Source organism: Podarcis gaigeae, assembly GCF_964106915.1.
Source record: "Podarcis gaigeae genome assembly, chromosome: 7".
Classification (NCBI taxonomy): Eukaryota; Metazoa; Chordata; class Lepidosauria; order Squamata; family Lacertidae; genus Podarcis; species Podarcis gaigeae.
The window spans coordinates 146,383-162,194 of NC_139683.1; the positions used below are offsets into that span (position 1 = coordinate 146,383).

Sequence of the window (15,812 nt, forward strand, 5' to 3'; positions counted from 1 at the left end):
TCAATGCCTTCTTTGCCTCAGTCTTCTCCGATGAAGAAAACAATACCCAACCTGAAGAATTTGGAGCAAATGATTCAGCAGAGGAAACACAGCCCAGAATAACTAAGGAGATAGTACAAGAATACTTGGCTAGTTTAGATGTATTCAAGTCTCCAGGGCCAGATGAACTGCATCCAAGAGTATTAAAAGAACTGGAAGATGTGATCTCAGAACCACTGGCAGTCATCTTTGAGAATTCCTGGAGAACAGGCAAAGTCCCGGCAGACTGGAGGAGGGCAAATGTTGTCCCTATTTTCAAAAAGGGGAAAAGAGAGGACCCAAATAATTACCGCCCAGTCAGTCTGACATCAATACCAGGGAAGATTCTGGAGCAGATCATTAAGCAAACAGTCTGTGAGCACCTAGAAAGGAATGCTGTGATCACCAATAGTCAGCATGGATTTCTGAAAAATAAGTCATGTCAGACTAACCTGATCTCGTTTTTTGACAGAATTACAAGCCTGGTAGATGAAGGGAACGCAGTGGATGTAGCCTACCTTGATTTCAGCAAGGCATTTGACAAGGTGCCCCATGATATTCTTGTAAAGAAGCTGGTAAAATGCGGTCTTGACTATGCTACCACTCAGTGGATTTGTAACTGGCTGACTGACCAAACCCAAAGGCTGCTCATCAATGGTTCCTCTTCATCCTGGAGAAGAGTGACTAGTGGGGTGCCACAGGGTTCTGTCTTGGGCCCGGTCTTATTCAACATCTTTATCAATGACTTGGATGATGGACTCAAGGGCATCCTGATCAAATTTGCAGATGACACCAAACTGGGAGGGGTGGCTAACACCCCAGAGGACAGAATCACACTTCAAAATGACCTGGACAGATTAGAGAACTGGGCCAAAACAAACAAGATGAATTTTAACAGGGAGAAATGTAAAGTATTGCACTTGGGCAAAAAAAAAATGAGAGGCACAAATACAAGATGGGTGACACCTGGCTTGAGAGCAGTACATGTGAAAAGGATCTAGGAGTCTTGGTTGACCACAAACTTGACATGAGCCAACAGTGTGACGCGGCAGCTAGCATCTAGATCAAGGGAAGTAATAGTGCCACTGTATTCTGCTCTGGTCAGACCTCACCTGGAGTACTGTGTCCAGTTCTGGGCACCACAGTTCAAGAAGGACACTGACAAACTGGAACGTGTCCAGAGGAGGGCAACCAAAATGGTCAAAGGCCTGGAAACAATGCCTTATGAGGAATGGCTAAGGGAGCTGGGCATGTTTAGCCTGGAGAAGAGGAGGTTAAGGGGTGATATGATAGCCATGTTCAAATATATAAAAGGATGTCACATAGAGGAGGGAGAAAGGTTGTTTTCTGCTGCTCCAGAGAAGCAGACACAGAGCAATGGTTCCAAACTACAAGAAAGAAGATTCCACCTAAACATTAGGAAGAACTTCCTGACAGTAAGAGCTGTTCGAGAGTGGAATTTGCTGCCAAGGAGTGTGGTGGAGTCTCCTTCTTTGGAGGTCTTGAAGCAGAGGCTTGACAACCATATGTCAGGAGTGCTCTGATGGTGTTTCCTGCTTGGCAGGCAGTTGGACTCGATGGCCCTTGTGGTCTCTTCCAACTCTAGGATTCTATGATTCTAAGAGGCAAACTTTGAAAGCAGGGAAGAGAAAACTTTAACTAGGATGATGAACACCACTGAAAGCCGGGAGAAATAACCCTTTTTTCCTGGCCCCCTAAAAACTGTCCTTTTCAAAGAAAGCAAACTACAGGTGCCGGGGAAAGGCCCTGGTCTTGGGCAAAGCTCTCAAGGGAAGGCAGGCAGGCAGGCAGGCAGGAGGGCGGCTGCTCCAGAGTCTTTTGCTAGTTTCCAAAATCTGGCCCCCTCCTGCGGGATCCCAGCTGGAGTCACTCCCACCGGAGGCTCTTTGCTGCTCCTTCCCCTTTGCCCCCCACCCATTTCTCTCTCTCTCTCTCTCTCTCTCTCTCTCTCTCTCTCTCTGTCTGTCTCCCTCCCTCCTGTGCTGGTGAATGGTTGCCTTTTCCCCCGGGCATGAAGGAGAGTGTCCCCCTGCCTGCCTCTCACGTATGGAGCAGCCAAGGAAGGAGGCCACAGCCAGAGGCTTGGCCCCCTGGGGAAGGAAAGGCACCCGGCTCCTTGGACCTCGGCTTCGCTCTGACCTGAGGACTAGCTCAGGAGTTTCCTCACAGGAACTGGCTAAGATGAAGCCTGGAGGGAATTTTGCACATCTCCATTTGGAAGTCGCCCCAAAGTACAACCAGTTGCAGCGGCTGAGGAGATGGACAGAGGGGCTGGGGCCTTCTGCTTTCTGCTGGAAGTCCGGGCTGCAGGTGCCACAGGCACTCCCCAAACCCTCCGCCGGATCCCCCTGGAGGACCCAGCCTGGCCCTGATACAAGCAGCCAAAGCCCAGAGCCCAACTGCCTCCTCCAGCCTCACATAAAGGGAGGAATGAGGGATTGCTCTCCTGGCCAAACCAGGCCTCGTCTCTTGGGCCATTCCACGCCTACATTCCTTCCCAGAGCAAATCCAGACTCCCGAGATCTCACAGAAGGAGGTTGGCCCAAGGATTATTTCCCAGAAGGGAATATCTGAACTCAACAGGTATGGAAGAAGCCATATGCTTGGCCGGGACCCGTCTGCCTCTGCTTCACACAGACCCACAGGGGGGCTTCCCTCCCTCCCTGAGTGGCCGGCACTGTGCCCACGGGGAGCCAGAGTGTGACCACCTCACCCACCGTGGGTCCCCCTGGGAAGACCCACGGGGGCCTCCTAAAACCGCCTTGTGGTGAAGAACCTGTCTGGCGGATCCTGGTCAAAGAGAAAAAGGCTCCCAGAAGGAGGACGCCTCACGCCCTGAATCGTGGACAGACAAAAGACAGACTCCCCCTGGTTTCCACTAGACAAAAAGGGCCCATTGCTCAGAGATGGAGGAGCGCAAGCCCTGAGATCGAATTCCAGAACCTCTTGGCAAAGGGCTGAGGAAGACTTGTGGCCCTGCTGGGGGGCCAGGCACACAAATAGGGACGGCAACACTCTGCTGAGCACAGTATCTCAGCAACGGCTGCGCCCCCCCCCCCACGGAGCCAAGGAAGGCGGCACAGGCGTTCTGGGAGGCCTAAGTCACCTGGCTCTGCAGGCAGAGGGCATGGGCTGGGCTCGAACCAGCAGCTCCTACGGGCAAAGGCAGGCGGGAAGCTGCCCAGGCCAGGCAGATGCACTCGCAAGGCGGGAGACAAGAGCAGGATGAGCAGGAAGCAGAGGGAAGGTTGCTGGGACAAATGGCCACTCCCTGCCAGACCTCTCCCCTCGCCCCCGGCCCAAAGCAAAGCGCAGCTTCTAGGGGCAGAGGAGGCCTCAGCGGAGTCAGCGGTTGGGGGGAAGAGCCCAGGCCCCAAAGCAGCCCCAAAGCAGCCCCAGCAGGAGCAGGCGGGGGGAGGGAAGGGGGCTGCCAGGGGGACTGGAGGCCCCGATCCAGGCAGCCCCCTTCCGTCACCCTGGAAGGGTAGAGCAGGGCCATCACGTCTCACCACTTTCTCCGTCTCTTCCCTCTCCCACTGGGTTGTCTCCCTCACCATCTCCAACTCCTGGGGACACAAAGGAGGCAGTCAGAGCTGAGGGCACATGCCAGCCAGACTCCTCAAGGGCTTTTCTCCAGATCTGGGGGCGGGGCGGGGATTGGCAGCCTCGCCAGAGAGAAGGGGCACCTAAGCCTGCCCTCCCCTGGGAACCACAGGCCTCACCTTCTGAAGGACGTCCAGCTCCTCCGGACTGAGGTCCCGGTCAATGGAGGAAATGCTCTCCAGGCTGTTCTTGCGCCCGATGCCGGCCGCAAAGGGGTTGGCAATGATCCCTGGAGATATCTGGGGGGCAGACGAGAGAGGTGGGGGGGGGTCTGGTCCCTGCCCAGCACAGAGGCAGGCAGAGGGGGTGTCTGGGGGGACACACCAGACCCATGGTGCACCTCCTCTTTAAGAAGCTGCCCTCGCCACAGGGCTTCAGCAGGAAAAGGCACTGAAGGCAAACCTCCAGTGCCTGGCCAGGGCCCCCCGCCTAGCACCCACCTCAATGGCCGCCACAGCCTTGGGGTCAAACCCGTCGCAGACCAGCACCAGAAGGGTGTCTCCCACAGCGCGCAGGATCTGGACTGCTTCCGTATGCGTCATGCCCAGCAGGCTCTGGTGGTTCACCTCCAGGATGCGCATGCCCACCCTCAGCCGCCCGTCACGGGCTGCAGCCCCTGTGGAGCTGACCTGCACGGAGCAGAGGAGGGTGAGGAAGGAGCCGGGGGGGGGAGGGAGGCAACCCCCACCCTCAAGGCCCTGGGAGCAGCCAGAGCTGGAGGGGCCCTGGAGGCAGAAAGGGCCTCATGGTTTGGGGAGGGGGCAGGCAGGGGGTCCAGACCTTCTGCTCAAGGCTCCAGAACTCTGCTTTCCACAGCCCCCCCCCCCAACAAAAGTCCTCAGAGCAACCCTGGGTGGGAGGGACGTGGTGTGGAGACACGGCTGTGGACCCTTCCAAACACAGCTGGGACCTCCCTCCCCCACTTGGCACTAGTCAAGCACAGCAAGCGTCAGTCAGGGAGGGGGGGAGTGCCACCCCGTACCTTAGAGATGAAGATGCCCTCGTCCGTGGGGTCAAAGGGATTCCCCACGTGGCCCTTGGCACCTCCTCGGATGCTGATGCCCAGTTTCTCCCCTGGCCTCTTTTCAATGCAGATCTCCTGACAGAGTGAGCAAAAGCAAGTTGGAAGGGGGGGCTGGGCAGCAGCCCCCCCCCCCCAGCCAGGAAAGAGGGGCCTCCTCCTTCCCAGTCCTGGCTGCCTCCACCTCAGCTCCAGCAGACGGGCACTGGGGAAGGCTCTTTGGAAAAGCAGGGGGTGGGCAGCGGAGGCCTTCAGGGAGGGGGCAGGAGACCCCATCCTGGGGAAGCCACGGAGGCAGCAGGCCAGAGGGGAGGGAGCTGTGGTGGGTCAGCCCAGCCACATCCCAGCGGGGCTGAGGATGCCCAGTGGCGGAGGCGCCTCTCCAGGGGCACAAGAGCAGAGCTGCGCCCCCTACCTGCATGCCCGGGGGCGGAGGATCTCTCCGGACGACCATCCTCAGCTCCTGCGTGTTGGAGAGCAGCGCAGTTACGGCCTCCTGGTGCGTGGCGTGTCGGAGGCCAATGCCGTTCACCTCCAGGATCCGGTCTCCCACCCGCAGCCCACTGCGAGAGGCCAGGCCACGAGGAATCACCTGCCAAGGCAGCGCGGAAGAGGTGGGAAAGAGCCCTGCCTGCGGCCGGGGGGGGGCAAGGGGGCAGTGTCCCCAACACCTGCAGCCAGACGGGCACTTGGCCTGGCCGAGAGGCTGCAGATGTCCGTCCCCCCACCCCCCAGAGGCACTTCTGTCTGCTGATACACATATATCTCTCTTCCTTTTGGTCTGATGTGGCTGCTGTCCCTATCCATTTTTCACAGGCAAAATCCTCAATGGTTGCAGAGGTCCATGTACTTTTAAATCACATTCCTGTTATGGGGATTAATGGAAGGCCAACAAACGTGGACTTTGCAAGCTATTCTGGTGCTAACAGCCTGCCCACCCCACCCCCCGAAAAACTATTATACAACAGTCTGAGGGCCTGGCTGTCTCTTGGCCACTTCTGAATGCATTCCCCATCAACGCCCATCTCAGGGGAGGCTCTCTCTGCGCCCCTGGGGGGCCTGCAATCCACTTTTGTGTTTCATTTGAGATGGCTGCACTGAGGGGTGTGGGAACCCCTAATGGGGGGGGCTGGTTCTTTCCCTGTTCTTCCTTGTTAAAATTTGCTACTAAAAATAATTTAATGAAAACAGGGGGCTCTGAGCAGAGAAAGTGGAGAATCGGGGGGGGGGGGGCTTCCTTGCTCTTTGGGCCTACAAGGGGGGCTCTGGAGCACACGGAATGGCAAGATTCGCAGAGTCAACGGGTTGTGCAGTAACTGCTAGGCTTCCCAACCACGGTGTTCTCAGGGGAGGGCTCCACACACAGCCCTGCAAGCCTCTACCTTGGAAATGAAGACCCCCGGCTCATGGATCCCAAAGGGGTGGCTGGAGTGGTCACTGCCGCCCACAATGCTGAGCCCCAGCGGCCCCCCTGCTTTGACCAGGATCACCTCCTGCGGGCAGAAAGCGAGAAGGCCAAGCCAGGGTCAAGAGAGGGCCCAGGGAGGAGGAGATGCCGGGACCCGACTCCAGGCCAGGGGGAGAAAGAGGCTGGAGGGACCCATATCCAAAGGGTGACCAGGGCACTTCCCAGGGTGGGAAGGGGCCAGGCAGGAGGGGCTCCCCATGCCAGCAGCTTCCCACAGGGACAGACAGACAGTGCCCCCCCCATGCCCTTCACCTACCTCCGTGGGGTACTGGCTCTCCAGGCTCTGGGCGGGGCGGCTCCTGTGGGGCAGGGGCGTCTCCTCAGGTGGGCTCTCCCCGTGGGTGGGGGTCGGTGGTGGCGGAGAGTGTGCCCGCTGTGCCCGCTGCCCCAAGGGCAGGTCTTCCTCGCTGGGCTGGGTGGCGGCGATGGGGGCAGCGGGCACAGCCTCTCTCTCTACCAGCAGCGCAATGGTGGGGGAGGCGGCAGTAAGCAGCGCTACGGCCTGATCATGCCTGGCTTCCGTCATGTCTACCCCATTGATCTAGAACGGCCCCAAACCAGCGTCAAAGGGGCAGGCAGGGAGGGCACGCACACAGGGACCAGAGGCAAGGGACCCCAGCCTCAGCAGGCGGAAGGGGGCTGGGAGGGCAAGGCAAACAGCAGCTCAGGACAGGGGGCCAATGAGCACAAGCTCTTTTCCTGCCCTCGTCCCCAAAGAGAGGGGGGCAGAAGGGGGGGCAAAGTGTACATCACCCAGCAGAGGACAGAGGAGAGAGAGGGAGGCAGAGAGACAGACAGGCAGACGGAAGCCAGCACTGACGAGGCCGTCTCGGGGCTTACCCCCCCATCCTCTCTCATCACGGCTGCTGAGCAGAGATCGGCTGCGCCTCGAGAGGGGGCAGAGAAACAGGCCACAAGGAGGAAGAGGAAGAGGAGCAGCAGGAGAGGGAGGGAGGGAGGGAAAGAGCTTCAGAACAAAATGGCTGGCCCCCCACCTGCCGTGCCCACCCACCCGGAGTTCCAGAAAGGTGACTCCAACATCACCCCCTCCAAAATACAGCCCACGTCCCCCCTGGCTAGACTCAGCTCCACCCTGAATGGGCAAGCAGGGGGCAGGGGGGACCCCAGAGCCTCCTGAAGGAACCTTGCCTGGTCCTCAGGAAGCCCCCCAAGAGAGTCCACTCACCAAGATGACCCTGTCGCCCACACAGAGGGTCCCGTCCCGATGGGCTGCGCCCCCCTCTGCAATCCGTGAGATGAAGATCCCCTGGGGGGAAAGGAAAGTCAGGGCCCCTCCCTGCTGAGGCCCCTGCTCCTCTGCCACCAGGCAAGGCAAGGGAGGGCCCTCTGTCCCTCCGTCCCAGGAGCATGAAGTGCCCCCGTCAGCGAGGAGCCAGGAATAAGCACAGAGGCCGGGATCGGGTGTCGCCGAAGCCCCTGCCAGGCGGCTGCCGGCCAGAGAGAGGCGGTCCCCCTCCCTCCCTCCCCTGCTCACCGTGTCCCCCGGCCGGTAGGGTGTGGAGCCCTTGCCGCCAGCAATGCTGAAGCCCAGTCCCCGCTCGTTGCGCATGAGGCAGGTGGAGAGGCGCTCCGTCAGGGGGGCTCCCTCAGGCCTCTCTGGGAAGCGCAGGCCCACCCCCCGCCGCTCCCGGGGGCTGTAGTCGTCCTCCGGCCGCAGGGGGGTCACCGTGACGGCGTTCTCCGGCTCCACCATCCGCTCTCGCAGAACCGTCATGGAGACCGTGGTGCCCGAGCCACGCAGAGCCTCCACCGCCACATGGTGCTCTGCGCACTGCAGAGGCACCCCGTTCACCTGCCGGGGGCACAAAAGAGGGGGTTGGCTCAGGCAAGCGCTCGGCCAGAGACCGGCTGCAGAGGCCCCCCCCAGCCCCCTCCAGAGAGCCCCAAGGGGAGCCTGGCATGGCTTTGGCAGGCAGGCAGCCCCCTCCCATGGCAGTCTGGCAAGGGCCATCTTCTCCTCCCCCTCTGCAGGGCAACGCAGAAGCAGAGGGAGCCTGGGCTGTACTTATTCTGAGTGGTGACTCAGGCCCCAGGCAGGCAGAGACCAGCCACGGGCAGGAGGCCAAGCGTGCTGGAGGGCAAGGGAGAAGCCATGGGACCTGGGGGGCAGCTTGGCCTGGAAGGCGCTGAGCAAGGACAGGGCCTGCCAAAAAGGGGATGGCAGGGAGGGAGCAGCTGGCCCTGGGTTTATGCAGATGTCTCCCCCCCAACCCACCTAAGGGGGCCCAACGACTCACCTCCAGGAGCTTGTCCCCCACCCGCACCCCTGCCTGGGCAGCCGGACCCTCCTCAGAGACGCGGGAGATGAAGATGCCCTGCAAAGAGAGGGGAGCAGTCAGGGGGGGCTTCCTGGGCAGTGGCAGCTCAGCAGCCTGACTCAGCTCCCCAAGTCAGCCACTCCAGCCAAAACGGGCACTCCTTTCCCTGCCCCACAGCTGCCCCAGGTCAAGGGGACCCCCAAACCCCAAGTGGAAAGCCTCCCTGTTGCAGCTGCCCGTACCTCATCGTCTCCCTTGTAGGGGGTGGAGCCTTTGCCCCCCGCAATGCTGATGCCCAGCCCCCCCGTCTGCCGCACAATGCTCAGGGTCAGCTGGAAGCAAAAGGGGGCAATGTTAGGGGAGACACAGCAGCAAAGACATACAGAACGAGGGGGGCACCATGGAACAGAGTCTGAGCCCATAATGAGGGGTGAGGAAGCAGCCCCCCCAAGCATCTCCTTTGGGTGCCCACAAGACCTGCAATCCACCCCTGGACCAAGTGGCCAATTCACCACCAGGGCCACCTATGTGGGAGGGGCCTCCCATACGTCTCACCAGATCCCAGGACCCCTGAAATATCTCCCACTGCCAGCCACTCACCTCCACCCCCCCTTGCCTGAACAGGAGAAATCTGTGTCCGTCTTGCAGCGCAAGGCCAACGAAGACCCTCAGGGGGCCCCATCACGCAGGACAGGCCTGAGACGCTCTTGCTTTTCTCCACCCCACCAGCACTGCTACGGGGGGGGGGGGCTTCCTTTTGCCGAGGAAAGCCCACAGAGCAAGTGCTCAGGCCCCAGGAGAGCCAGGGGGGTAATGCCAAAGCCCTCTGAGGCGTCTGAGGCCCCCCCCTCAAGCAGAGGGGCATGGGGGGCGAGAGGCAGCCTCAGGGGACAGAGCAGCAGCAGCCAGGCATCTGACAAACCTGCCAGAGCCAAGCTGGGCTGACTTTAGCAGCCCAAAGTGCTCAGGGGAGATGGGGCCCAGTGGCAGCTCTGCCTCCTCTAGCGGGGACCCTGAAGACCCCCTGGAGAGGGAGGCCTGGTGCAAGGCATCTCCCCACCCCCAGCCCCCTCCTCTCTGGGGAGCTCAGAGGCCCCAGCTGCGCTGCCAAGGAGTCTCTTTCTGGGCTTGCCAAAGGCCTCTGGCAGGGACACCTCCATCCAGGACGGAGTGTGCCAGACACCAGCACTTCCAAGGAAAGCACCCCCCCGGGAGCCCTTGGGCTGGCTCAGGGGGCTGGGAAGGGCTGCCTGGGGAGAAGAGAGCTCGTCTCAGGCCAAAGCACCAGCCTGCAGCCAAGACAGCCCTCAGCTGCTCCAGTGCCAGGCTCCACGCCGGCTGCCTCCTCTCCTCACCTTTCTCCCTCATAGGCATGGACAAAAGCTCCACATCACCCCCCCCAAGGTTCAGGTGTGGGAAGACAAGAGGGGAGGAGAGAAGCTGCCACCACAGTGCAGAGAGGGGCAGCCCCTGCAAGCCCCAGGGAAAGGGGGTGGGGGGGAGAGACGTGGGGGGAGGCAGTACAGACCTCTTCCTCCTCAATGCGAGCAGGCTCAATCAGCAGATTATTGGCTTGGTCAAACGACACCCCCTGTTAGGACAGGAACCAGCAGAGAGGCATGCGGATTAGTGGGGGGGAGGGCCGGGTGGACCGCCACCGGGTGGGGGGGGGGACACAGACAGAGGGAGGGAGAGGCAGAGGGGCAGGCCCCACCCGAGCATCCAGGAGCCCCAGCACCAGAGAGAGAGAGAGAGAGAGAGAGAGAGAGAGAGAGAGAGCTGCCCCCCAGGTCCCTACCTTGACGGAGGAGGGTGGGGCAGGTGCAGCCCCATCCTGGGCTTGGTCTCCATCCCACCTGGCCTCCTCCTCCTCCTCCTCCTCCTCCTCTTCTTCCTCCTCCTCCACGGGGGCGGCCTCCTTCTCCTGGGGCCCCCCCTCAGCACTCAGCCCCTGCAAAAGGGCCACCACTGCCTCTGGCCGGGGCAGCTGGGCGATCCTGAAGTGCTTCTTGTAGTGGGGGGTGTCTTTGCGGATGAGCCGCTGCTTCCCTGCTGGGAACGGGTGCTCTTCCTCCGCCTCCTCTTCCTCCTCGCTGCGCACCAGTGTGTCTTCTGCAAAGTGCACCGTGGGCTGCAGGGAAACCCCCCCCCCATTGGTGTTCTCTCAATACAAGCAGGTCAGGCAGCCTCTTCTGCAGGTACCTATTCCCCTCCCCTCCGGAAGAAAAGCCGACCAGGTGCCTCTTGGGGACAGTTGCAAGCTGGACCTGAGCGCCACAGCCCCTCTGCCCCCTCCAGCCCCTGGCCTTCAGCAGCAGGGCTGCCTCCAGCTGGGGGGACTGAGCAGAGCCATCCTGACTGGCAGCCCCCAGAGCCTCCTCTGGCAGGAGCCTCTTTTAAAGCCCTCGAGGCTGGTGCTTTCACTGGCGCCTGTGGAAGAGAGTTCCATGGTTGAACGATGTGCTTCGTGAAGAAGTTCTTCCTTTTATCCGTCCTGAACCTTCCAGCTCTGGCTTCACTGGATGTCCCTCCAGTGTAGTGAGAGGGAGGAAAACTGCCCTCTCTCCATTTCTCCATTCCAGGCCTGTTTTCATAAACACCTACCATGGCACCTCTGATTCGCCTTTTCATAGCAGAATTGCTTCATCCCCCCGATCCCTGGGGTGCCCCTTTCTGACCTTTGCCATCTCTACAATATCCCTTTTGAGGTGAGCCGACCAGAGCTGTGTCCGCCTGGGTGTGTTGGGGCGGCCGGGAGCCCTCTTGCTCTCTGGGGCGAAGGCCTGGCAGGGCTTCTCACGTGGCTGCCAGCTCTCTCTTATTGCAAGGCCTGGCATCTTTCCTGGGCTCTTCTGCACACAAATTTGGGGGTCTGCCAAACAGGCAAGCCTCTCCCTTCTGAAGAGAGCAGGGGAGCCCAAGGAGCCCTCATTAAGCCGTCCTGCCCCTTACAGGGCTGAGGTGCAGATTTAAAAACAGCACACACCCCATTTCTACTGAGTGCCCTGGGGGAGCCACAGCAGGAAGGCCCCTGGGGGAGAGGGAGGCCCCCACTTCTGCCATCAAACAAACCTGAGGAACAGAGAGAGCCTTAATCTCAAATCCCAGAGATTAGTTTCCTACCACGGGTCAGGCCAAAGGGCCCCCCTCTAGTCCAGTCAGCCAGGTGCCCCCTACACAGCCTCCCCCCCAGTACCAGCATTCAGAATGAGACAGCCCCAACGGCAGAGGCAGAATAAAGGGGCTTTGCTGAGCCAATTCACGGAGAAGAGGGTTCTCAATGGCTTGCTCTGCCTCCATGGGCAGAGGCAGCAATGGGAACCACAGGAGGCGAGAACTGCTCTTGCGCTCGACTCTGGTTCACTGGCTTCCCATAATGGGCAGCTGGTTGGCCACTGTGATAGCAGGACGAGATGGGCCCCTGGCCTGGTCCTGCAGGTTCTTATTACGGTCTTCCTAGCACGACCCTCCTGCAATGACAAGCTCCATTGTTCAGCTGTGCACCCTGCGCAGCCTCCCAGGGACGCAAGACCCTGCTGCTGCTGCTGCTGCTGCTGCTGCTGCTGCTGCTGCTGCTGCAGGACACAGGAAAGGCCTCTGAAGGACGCAGATCCCACAGGGGCCACATGGAACCTCCACATCCTGAAGAAGCCTATCCTGGATTCAAGGAGTGTCTGGGGGAAGCCACTGGGCAGGTGAAGTTCTGTCCTTTGAGGAGGGTCTTCAGCCTGGCCCAGTGGCGCTCTCTTTTCACTTTCCCAACCTGCTTTCTGGTGCTGACCAGCCCCTGCACAACCTCTCTGGGGGTCTCCTCATCAGCACCACCAGATGTACTCCATCACCTGCTCTGCCTTGTGCCAACAGATTTTCCTCAGTTAAGTTTCTTTTGAAACTGCAGGTGCAACACCCTTAAATGAAGCCCCCAAGCCCCCCCCCCTCGATCCTCTTGGGATCCTCTGCTCCAAGGCAGCGCTCAAAGCCCTCTCCCAGGGAGCTGGGCTGGGCTGCGGCCAAGCCTGTTTCAAGGCAGGTGGGGCATCTCCTCCAGGGGGACCTGGGCAGCCCCAAGCACCGGGCAGCAAGGGTTGCCCTCTGGTCTTACTCCACCACATCCAATGCACCGGGCTTGGATTATTATTTTTTATGTCTTAAATATGTTTTTATTGCCTAATCACTTGTTTGCCACTGTGGGTCCTTGAGAGGAATGGGGGTGCCCTACATTAAAACTGGTTTAAATTAAACTGAGGAGTTTTTATTGCACGTAAGTATTCACAAAGGCAGCAAGACACTCCTCCGCGGCCCCTGGGCCAATGTGAAATAAATCCAGAGTGCAAAGCTTTCCGTGGCTCCTTTGACCCCCCCCCCGCCTCTTTGCTCTGGCTATTTGGACACGGCAAAACAGGGTTCACAGAACTGAAGGGCTGGAAGGAACCCAAGGCTCATCCAATCCAGCCCCTTGCAGTGCAAAACACTCATAAGCAAGAAAAATGCCTTGCCACTGAATTCACACAGCAAAAACATTTAATGAGGGTCCTCCGTACACAACCAAGTGAAAGAAAAATTCCTCAACGTGGCAGCAACATGCCCAACGAGTGATGATGCCACCCCCTGCCACCCTGCCATCTTCTGTGTAGAAGAGAACCCCATCCATTGACCTGGCCTCCCCAGCCCCTAAGACGCTGAGTCCCTTCATGGTGCCAACAGCCTTCCAGTTCCCCAGGAGGGGTCCTAGATGTGCCCTTCACCAGGCAAGAGGCGGGCAGATCTCCCTCGCCCAGCCCCTTGGCCAAAGGCTGCCCTGTGGGACAAATGGGGCTGCAGGGGCCTAGGGAACACCCCTGCCCCCACTTCCTAACATGGCCACCAAAACCATGGCATCCTTGGGCAGCCCCCCCCCCCCCATCCTCTCACAGCCCAGCAGGGTCTCTCTTCTTCCCTTCCTCAGCCGGGCTCAGCTCCCCCCTCCCTGCTGCTGCTTCCCAGAACAAGGCAGGGTCCGACTTTGGCCCAAGATGTTGCCACAGAAGAAGCTCCCAGAGGCTCACCGTACCTCATTGTACTCCAGCTCCTCCTCCTCCTCGGGGCCAGCTGGGGCTTCCTCCACAGCCACCCCAGCCTGCTGTTCTTGCCGCCGCTGCCACCAGCCTTCCTGCTCCTGCTCCTCCTCCTCCTGCCCCTCAGGGGCCCTCACTGCCTCTTCTGGCCTCGAGGTCTCCCGCAGGTGCTTCGCCGCTGCTGCTGCCACCGCCGCCTCCTGGCAGCTGGCAGAGATGGTGCTGCTGGAGACCCGTGAGTCTTCACTGCGGTTGGAGGTGGCACTCAGCCTCTTCTCCTGAGGGGCAGGATGCGGAACGAGTCAGCGAGGGCACAAGACAGCCGCACTGCCTGGCACCCAGCGCCTGAGCCCCTGTGCAGGATGGGCCTGCCGCCCCAAAGGCCACAGCTGGGCCAGGTCAGGCCACCCCCCTTGTCCCATTCAGAGCCCTCCAGCCCTAGATGGGCCTGCAGCAAGTCTGCGGAAGGGGCTCATGGCACCAGCGCCACCACTGCAAACCTGAGCCCGGTCTGGGCTGGGGGGGAGGGCGGGGGATAAATAAAAGTTTTGTATTACTATTAAACCTCCCTCCGAGGAAGCCTTGTCGAGGCCCACTGCCCGGTCCCGCTCTGTGCCTCCCTCTCCCCCTCCTGCAACATTTTATATGATGGACATTGCCCAGAGCCCACCCCACGCCCCCTCACCTCTGAACTGGAAGAATCCCGCTGGGTGTCCAGTTTGGCAGCAGATGCCTCGCTGCGGCGCCCTTCCATCACCTTCTTCATGGACTTCAGCTCACTTGGGTGGGGAGTTGCCCTTCGCTGCAGGCCCTGTGAGCAGGAGCGGGGTTAGAGGTGGGGCAAAACTCCCCCACCACCTACAGGCCCCCAAGCAACTGCAGAGGCCAGGCTCAGCCGCAGCAGCAGCAGCAGCAGCAGCAGCAGCGACAGGGCAAACACAGGACAGAGGTCTCAGCGCCCATCTGCCCTTCTCCCCCATTTCCCAGCTCTGCTCCCAGGAGGACCCACACAAGGCAGGAGCACAAGCCCAGCCAGCCTGACAGGCCAAGAGCAGCCCTGCAGAGCCCCCCACTCCTACTCTGGGCTCCAGAAGGACAGGGCAGGCGATGGGCACCCCCAGCTCCCAACCCCACAGCCACATCTGACAGCCCAATCCAGGCTTGGGGAGGACAGTCCTTCAGCAGGGAAACGGCCCCCATCTCCACCTACTTACCCTCCTCTCGGCCCCCAGCTCCTCATCCTCATCCAACTTGGGCTCATCCACAAACTGGATCACGCTGACGCGGTTGAGGTTGGTGTCCATCCAGCTGTCGTCCAGGCTGTTCTGCAGGTTCTCTGCGGGAGGAGAGCAGGGTCAGGGATCCTGTTGCAGGCGGGACGGCCCCAGCCACGAGGGTCTCCACCCAGCCCAGGCAAGAAGCCCCTCACTAGAGCAAGCCTGGCCGGGGTTGGGGCAGGGAGCAGCATTTACCCAGGCTGGGCGACGGCTGCTGCGGGAGGAGGTAGCAGGTGAGCACTTTCTCCCCGGTCTTCTCGTCATCCTCCGCCTGGAACTTGAGCATCGGCTGCGACTGGTTCTCTGCCAGCCAGAGCGCCTTCAGGTTGAGATTGGTCAGGGCAAAGGGCAGGTGCTGCAGCCTGAGCCAGAAGGAGGAAGGGAAGAAGGATGAGGTCCCCTACCCAGAAGGCCCAGGCCCAGCCCTCCAAAGGGCTCACGGGAACCTGGCCCAGCCCCCTCTCTCCCTCTGCGCCTGCTTCCTTCCAAGGGACCCTGCGCTGAGCCCACCATGCAGATCCAGAGAAGAGTCTCCAAAGGGGAGAGGACCACCAGAGGAGGCCATCTCTTGCAAGCTTTTCTAAGCCACCTTTCAAGACAACAGGTTTCCAGCAAGATGCAAGTTCATTTCGCCTGGCACCTTCATCCTACACCTTTAGGCGCCAGGCAAAAACATTACGTTTTAACCAGCCCAAGGCACCGATGCGCAGCTGAGAGCCCAGAGGCCCAGCACACTCACTCACCTGTTGCCAGCCACGTCCAGCACGTGCAGCTCCACGGTGCCGGCCAGCTCAGGAGGCAGGAACTCCAGGCAGTTGTCCCGCAGGGAGAGCACGTTGAGGCTGCTGCAGCCCCCAATTTCGGAGGGAAGCGCCATCAGCCGGTTCCGGTCCACATTCAGGTTGGTCAGCTTGGTGAGCTTCCCCAGCGCCTTGGGCAGCATCTGAGAAAAAGCCTCCGGAGTCAGAAAGGGGAATCCCAGCTCACATGGCACCCAAGGAACATCAGCTGCCCCTGGGGCCACCCCCGGCCCAGACCCCAGGGAGAAAAGCCAGCTGACCGGGCGAGGGC

At 60.4% G+C, this 15,812-nt stretch overlaps 1 protein-coding gene across 30 annotated transcripts in view; it reads right to left on the minus strand.

The window, feature by feature from the left end:
• The window catches only part of SCRIB (scribble planar cell polarity protein), a gene marked incomplete at its 3' end in the record, with an annotated part of 48,683 nt that overhangs the window by 16,965 nt on the left and 15,906 nt on the right, over window positions 1–15,812 (minus strand). For 20 of the 30 annotated variants that reach the window (XM_083749597.1, XM_083749592.1, XM_083749590.1 and 17 more), the window contains exons 10-27: window positions 15,485–15,684; window positions 14,937–15,103; window positions 14,679–14,800; window positions 14,150–14,275; window positions 13,461–13,742; window positions 10,209–10,541; window positions 9,939–10,001; window positions 8,653–8,742; window positions 8,390–8,467; window positions 7,627–7,944; window positions 7,318–7,398; window positions 6,388–6,672; window positions 6,046–6,156; window positions 5,079–5,255; window positions 4,625–4,741; window positions 4,083–4,271; window positions 3,762–3,881; window positions 3,549–3,605 (exon numbers count right to left, since the gene is read on the minus strand). In XM_083749597.1, coding sequence (XP_083605723.1) covers window positions 3,549–3,605; window positions 3,762–3,881; window positions 4,083–4,271; window positions 4,625–4,741; window positions 5,079–5,255; window positions 6,046–6,156; window positions 6,388–6,672; window positions 7,318–7,398; window positions 7,627–7,944; window positions 8,390–8,467; window positions 8,653–8,742; window positions 9,939–10,001; window positions 10,209–10,541; window positions 13,461–13,742; window positions 14,150–14,275; window positions 14,679–14,800; window positions 14,937–15,103; window positions 15,485–15,684 — 2,916 coding nt within the window. The remainder of the gene's footprint in view (window positions 1–3,548; window positions 3,606–3,761; window positions 3,882–4,082; window positions 4,272–4,624; window positions 4,742–5,078; window positions 5,256–6,045; window positions 6,157–6,387; window positions 6,673–7,317; window positions 7,399–7,626; window positions 7,945–8,389; window positions 8,468–8,652; window positions 8,743–9,938; window positions 10,002–10,208; window positions 10,542–13,460; window positions 13,743–14,149; window positions 14,276–14,678; window positions 14,801–14,936; window positions 15,104–15,484; window positions 15,685–15,812) is intronic. The other 10 variants (XM_083749593.1, XM_083749599.1, XM_083749605.1 and 7 more) reach the window with 4 other exon arrangements.